General features: G+C 43.6%; 1 protein-coding gene across 1 annotated transcript; it reads right to left on the reverse strand.

The window, feature by feature from the left end:
* Positions 1-678: 678 nt before the first annotated feature.
* On the reverse strand, positions 679-6618 carry dph5 (diphthamide biosynthesis 5). The gene is made up of 7 exons (XM_034179278.1): positions 6374-6618; positions 6021-6145; positions 3739-3847; positions 2069-2189; positions 1616-1655; positions 1260-1363; positions 679-1051 (listed from the first exon to the last, which is right to left on the reverse strand). The coding sequence occupies exons 1-7, from the start codon at positions 6506-6508 to the stop codon at positions 819-821; spliced, it is 867 nt and encodes a 288-aa protein (XP_034035169.1). The 5' UTR covers positions 6509-6618; the 3' UTR covers positions 679-818.
* Positions 6619-6994: the final 376 nt, after the last annotated feature.

Consider the following 6994-nt stretch of genomic DNA (forward strand, 5'->3'; position numbering starts at 1 on the left):
TGCGGCGCTGCGGATTTTGCCGCAAGAAGTCTGTCCTTGCGGGCAACAGGTGTCACCGACCGCTCCGCATTAAAACAGTGAGCGTAGTCTCTGGACGTGTGCCAAGTTGGCTGCACCTCCATTCAGTAGACAGGGACGTGTCTGCAGCTGCACAGCAGACACGGGGGTGTGAGTGGCCCGCAGTGGCATTTAACGAGCGCATGCACTCGGTAAGCGCATCAGGGGCAGTGAGAGCGAGGCGTCGGGGAAGAACGGCGCCCGCTGTCGATGTCGCTCGCTGTTGATCTGAGCATGCAGACCGGGCATGCAGAGCTGTATCTCACATTCAGTGCAGCTTACTTTTGGATGTTGAAACCAGGATGTGTATAACAGTAACATTACTAAGAGATAAAATCAATTTCAATGCGGGATCAGACTGAAGGCGGGAACGCGTCGTCTTGTCCCTGACGTCATGGAAATGATACAGCTGTACAAACTGTTTTCACGGAGGGCTAAATTTTAGCTGCAAATTTGTCATTTTTAAAATAAGATTTCTCCGCTGAATTACAAATTTGGGCTTACAGATTTACTTTACTGCATTCACAAGGGTCTTATAAATACATAACAGCTATTTCTTTCTGAAATCTGACCACATTTATTTCAGTGCAGGTCTACTTTAAATGACGTCAGTCCTCTCTGAACGTAAACACATTCATGTGATCATTTATTTTAACCACCAGAGGGCGCAGCAACAGAGGCTGGACTGTTATTGTTGCGGGGCTTCAATGAACCAAACACATTCCCTGATGCAAGTTTTCATATTTTATATGTATTGTACTCTATGACGTGTATGTGGAGCTGTCAATCATGTGAAGGTGTTGCAGCACGTTCGGCTCGGCGCTGAGTCGCAGCATGTCCACCTCCAGTGGGTGGAGCCGACCCGTCACAATCAGTGAGTGAAGTGGCGCGCCCAGGTCACACGACTCCAGCTGCTGTAAGGTCGCTGTGCGGATCACCTGATCTTCAGCACCGACCCTGGCCACACCCACACACACAGTCTCCTCCGTGAGGCCTGGAGGGGAACAACAGGCAGACGTCACCTGACAGTGCTAAAAAAAAAAAAAAAAACACCTCCCCAAAATGTCATACTTTAAGCTCCTCCCCCAAACTTTTAACATGCTGGAATGTGGATGTTTTATAAGATGTGGACCACTTCCTGTTTGTAAATAAAGTCTGACCTGTCCAGCCAATCAGGGTAAAAAGTGTGAATTGTCACTCGCCTAGCTCCTCCCCCTGCTCCCGCCTCCTCTGGATGATCTGCAGCAGCTGGGTGGCGGCCTGACTGACGCTCATGAAGCGAGGCGGCTCGTAGATCTTCCTCCCTCTGAAAGAACCAGTGAGACGACCTTTAACCTGACAACGGCAAGAAGCTGAAGTGGTTTTGACCAAATGTGGTCAAAGAGGCCGCTTGGACCACATTTGGTCAAAACCACTTCACGGTCTCTAAACCCTTTTTTTTTTTTTATTATTATTCTCATCTAAATCAAATCCCACAGCTGTGACTCTGCCTCAGGTCAAAGGTCAAATTAGACCTCAGCATCATTACCCACAATCCTCTGAAGCGGTGGGTTCTCACCTCATCATGTTGTCGATGGAGCGCTCCTTCACTTTGATGTCTGTGAACAAAAAGACCAGAACCTCATCAGCCGGGTCAGAACCCTCCACAGCTTGAATGAACCGTATTTCACTGTTCAGGAACACAGACGGACCAGCATCCCGCCATCTGTCTCATGAATATCAATTCAACACACACACGACCCATTACAGGCCCAGAGGACCGCCAAAGCCCAGGGGGGCAATCAGTCACATGGTGGCGCTGTGGCGTAAAAACAGCTCCACCATTCATAGAGCTTCAGCTGGTGTTTTGTTTCCAGTGAACAGCAGAGAAACAAATGAAGCTTTAAAATCATTTTGAATCATCAGACTAACTGTTTGACACACAAAGCTCAAAATAAATAAAACGCCATCAGACAGCTGGAAGGTTCATGCAGAAAAGAATGAAGTGTGTGTGTGTGTTTATACGTCTCACCCAGCAGACACAGCGTGTGGAGTCCGGCGGTTCGGTTCTTGCAGATTTTCTCGTAGAAGCTCTCGGGTCTCCATGATTCTGTCCAGAACACCAGGGACACTGTCTCACCAAAATTATACAGCTGGAACAAAGGTCAAAGGTCAAACAGCCTCACAACTTGTAAAGTCTCATCAAATTACTTTTTAAGACATCTTGAAACTGACTTAAACACTTTTGAATTTTTGAAAATTGGTCTTGTTGGATTCTCACAAATTCAACAAGACCAATTTAAACTATTTAAATAAATCCATATTTGTGTTATTAAAACATTTATAAAAATAAATCATGTATTTTTTTAAAATTAAAATTAAAATACATATTTGAAAGTTCTCTTAAAAATTTATTTTGCAGGAGCCACAAAAATCCACTCAGAAGCGGGCGGAGCTCAGAACAGCCCAGCAGCCTGTCTAATTAGCATGCCCCGCCCCCTAGTTAGCATAAGACTCACCTCCCAGTGGAGCAGCAGCGTTAGCATCAATCTGAGGGCACAGCAGGTCGCGTTTTAGTGTTTCTGCACTCGTGGCCATTGCTGCCAGCGTGCTCTCTCACACAGGGATGAGAGAGTTTACCTTTAAATGTTAATATTCATGAGCATGTTACATTTAAATGGTTTGTATTGTGTGTTGTTCTCCCATTTGTTCGGGGTCGCCACAGTGGATAGTCAGATCCACATAGGTATTTGGCACAAGTTTTACGCCGGATGCCCTTCCTGACGCAACTCCAGTTTTACCTGGAGAGAAACACACAGTCGCTGGTGTTCCAAAGAGGTCTCCCGTCCAGGTACTAACCAGATGCTGCACTGCTTAGCTTCTGAGAGCTGACGGGATCAGACTGACACAGAGCAGACCGGCTCTTAAATGTTTAATATTCATGAACACATTTTACCTTTAAATGTTTAATATTCATAAACACATTTTACCTTTAAATGTTTAATATTCATGAACACATTTTACCTTTAAATGTTTAATATTCATAAACACATTTTACCTTTAAATGTTTAATATTCATGAACACATTTTACCTTTAAATGTTTAATATTCATAAACACATTTTACCTTAAATGTTTAATATTCATGAACACATTTTACCTTTAAATGTTTAATATTCATAAACACATTTTACCTTTAAATGTTTAATATTCATAAACACATTTTACCTTTAAATGTTTAATATTCATGAACATATTTTACCTTTAAATGTTTAATATTCATGAACACATTTTACCTTTAAATGTTTAATATTCATAAACATATTTTACCTTTAAATGTTTAATATTCATAAACACATTTTACCTTTAAATGTTTAATATTCATAAACATATTTTACCTTTAAATGTTTAATATTCATGAACACATTTTACCTTTAAATGTTTAATATTCATGAACACATTTTACCTTTAAATGTTTAATATTCATAAACATATTTTACCTTTAAATGTTTAATATTCATGAACACATTTTACCTTTAAATGTTTAATATTCATGAACACATTTTACCTTTAAATGTTTAATATTCATAAACACATTTTACCTTTAAATGTTTAATATTCATGAACATATTTTGCAGGCTTCTGATACGTTACAGACAGATTTGGGGTGACAAGTAGGGGGTCCTGTGCCGTTATGTCCCACCTGCAGGCCACAGCAGCCGACTGCAGTCATTATGGAAGCGTTGTGGATGACTTGGTAAGGTATCCCAGCATTCACTGCTCTCAGGACCAGGTCACTGTGTGTGGTGGCTCTGCAAGAAGACGATGTCATAAATATCAAAAAAAGATCATAAACATTCACACCTTCTCCTCAGTCCACCAGTGGGTCTGGGTCAGCCCGGTTGATGTTCAGGTGTGATTTCTGAAACATCTGTGTGTTACGAGGGGGTTCCACGGCAGCGGTGCTGAACGCGAGCTTGGGCCCCACACGCTGCACCTCTCCTGAAACAGCAGACAGTGTTTTCAAGGTACAATTATTCATGATTTGCTAAATGTTCAATAAATGACACTTTCAGTTAAATCTTTGCGCACGCACACACACACACACACACACACACACACACACACACACACACACACACACACACACACACACACACACACACACACACTGCAGCTCTGCATTTTAGACGGCTTTTGAAGAAGACGGCCACTGTTTTAATCGGCCGTCTTATCCAAACGGCAGGACGGATCGCTCTTCAGCCTCCATGTTATTGTCCTGCCTTAAGACGAGAGCGAGGCTGCAGCACAATGACATCAGATTCTGAGTCGTTTTATGCTTTGTGGATAAAATAAATAATTCATGGTAATCGCGAATATGAAAAATAATCGCAAATATGAAAAATAATCGCGATTGACGAATATTGTAATAATTGTGACTGCCCTATCTGCATGTTGATTTGGCACAAGTTTTACACCAGATATCCTTCCTGACATAACTCCATATGACATGGAGAATGGGCAGGGGTGGGTTTGAACCCAGAACCTTCTGCTCTGGGAACAAGTGCACTAACCTCTCGGCCCCTGTGCTGCCTGTCATTCACGCAGGAAATCTCCCGCAAAATGTTCAATAACCCAACGTGTGAAAGTTTACAACGCAGACGTAACCTGGTACTCGTTATCCGGGATCTTGGTAACTCAGGTCCAAAATGTTTTATTTTTCATCCTGGTCCACTGAGCCGCGAGCGGAGACCTCCTGCTGCAGCAGCAACACTCGTCACTGCCGTGTCGTCGCTGTGTTCCAAGTATCTGGGAGTTCTGGGTCAGGTGTGGAGTTCTGAACATTAAAGTAACTGGGAAAAGATCTTAAAATCATTTCTGAAAAAGGACTCAGTCAAGTCTGGATCTTGGGCTCAGATACGCTCGGGTCAAGCTGCAAGAAACATTTGTCAGCTTCCTGAACGGGGACGTCCTCCAGCGCAGCGGAATCAGACAGTAACACACAGCTCCATGTGACTTTGGGTCCGCCAGGGCATGAATCTGCCCCGGTTCTGTTGTGGACTGGATTGGAAAAGGAAAAACCTGCATTTCATCGGACAGGGGGGCCAGGAAGCTCAGTGTTAACTCATTAAATACACCCGGTGTCCACAGTGATTGAGGTTTTTTTTTTCCGTCAGGCAGCGGCATCTCGTTTTACGGAGAAGGCTGCAGTGTGCCGTGTGTGACGTCGTGTGTAACACCTTTGATAACAAAATCCAGAGTGCAGCACAAAACAGATCTTTACCCAAATAAAGGACAGAAATGAGAGTTTTGGTTGGTCCAGCTTGGTTTTAAAAACGCGATGATGTCAGAATGTTTAAATTGAGTTTTAGATTCACCTCCGTGGCGAAATGCAAAATGGCGAAGGACGACTTAAGTATTCAACCGTGTCGTGGCTGCTGAGAAGTGGACGGGTCTCTGGATAAGACGGGGTCAGAGTTCAGCTTTAAGGGATGTGTGCGGACACTGAACCCGTCCAGTGATGCCCGAGCGTCGGAGTTTTGATGCCACCTCTCTGTTTATGCTGTATTTGTCTCAGAGGAACTAACGGGGACATTTTAGAGGCTCTGATGTGATGATGTCATGTCGTCACTCATCTGGAAAACTGTCGCATTTTTAAAATTTGTGTGGATTTTTTTTTCATGAACCAAAAACAAAGACAAGGTTGAACTGTTTTTTGCTGGAGGTTTTGCATCCTTTCTGTTCCACCGTGATTATATTCATTAAAGGTCTTGGAAGCGGTTCCTGTCTCGGACCGTCAGTCTCTCCTCAGGAAACCGGCACCCTGTCATTAGGTCTGAACAGGATCCAGTTCAGACCCTCTTCAGGACCTCATGGTGGTTTTTCAGAGGAATCTGTCTTGTGGTTAAACCAGAATTATTTCCTGAACATTCCATGTGCTCAGGCAGCAAACCAGCTCCTCTGGAGTTCAGACCCGGGACTCACCCGAATGGGTCTCCAACCACCAGGAAGGCCACATCAGTGACATCAGCGTCCTTCAGGATCTCATCAGCTCCTTGTTCCACCAGATCCCTGTCGGCCAGGATGACGGCTTTCCCGTAGAACTCCTCCTGAGAACCACAAACCCACAGACATGAAAAACTGGACCAACACCGGACCCGGTACACACAGCATTTCTGGACCAGCTTGGTTTTAAAAACGCAATGATGTCAGATCAGAACACTTATAATAATTTATTCTGGATTTGGAGCCAGATTCCACACCTGTGTTTCCTGTTTTCATGATTGTTTTCATAAAATACCGCACCAAGATGGCGGCGTTGTCACGGTGTGGCTCACCAGCGCCCCCTGGCTGTCTGCTAGAACGGAAGTGTAGGCCTCCAGATAAACGCGCGAGCAGCTCTTCAAAGCCCGTAAACCTTTCACCGTGATGTCGGCGGCATCGCCGAGACCAAGGCCGATCACATACAGCATGACGCTCCGCCCGACGAGCAACAAATAAAACGAACGCCCGAAAACAAACAGCGAGCAAACACAGCGTCAAAGCGGAGCTTCGGCAGGCGGCGGGGCGGAGACTGTTTGCGTTTTACGACGTGTCTGTCGCGATGCGCTGTTGGTGTCGCAAATGGACGTCACACCAAACTCCGCTGAAAATTCTTCGGATTTACGACTTTTATGATTATTATCAAATAAACACAAGAAAAATACTGAACTTTACTTTTTCTTACACAGTCTTGGATCATATTACATTCGGGACATATTTTGTACAAATATTATTTTATTCAATATTTATTGAATTAAGTATTTTATTTATTTGTGGTGCATCATTTTGTAATAATGTGTAATTAAAATGGATTTAATCTTTCTGAACGTCATGTGGACTTGATGATGAAAATGACAAAAAAAAAAAAAAATGAACAGCTCTTCAGAGTTTAGCATTTTGGAATATTTCAACAATCG

Source organism: Thalassophryne amazonica, chromosome 10 (genome assembly GCF_902500255.1).
Source record: "Thalassophryne amazonica chromosome 10, fThaAma1.1, whole genome shotgun sequence".
In the NCBI taxonomy this organism is placed as follows: domain Eukaryota; kingdom Metazoa; phylum Chordata; class Actinopteri; order Batrachoidiformes; family Batrachoididae; genus Thalassophryne; species Thalassophryne amazonica.

What these genes read in the sequence shown, in the direction of transcription:
- dph5 (XM_034179278.1), bottom strand. Translation starts at nt 6,508, where the DNA reads ATGCTGTATGTGATCGGCCTTGGTCTCGGCGATGCCGCCGACATCACG. An exon ending in TCCATCGACAACATGATGAG is followed by an intron (nt 1,364 to 1,615) that starts GTGAGAACCCAC and finishes TGGTTCTTTCAG; the next exon opens with AGGGAGGAAGATCTACGAGC. An exon ending in GGAGCAGGGGGAGGAGCTAG is followed by an intron (nt 1,052 to 1,259) that starts GCGAGTGACAAT and finishes GTTCCCCTCCAG; the next exon opens with GCCTCACGGAGGAGACTGTG.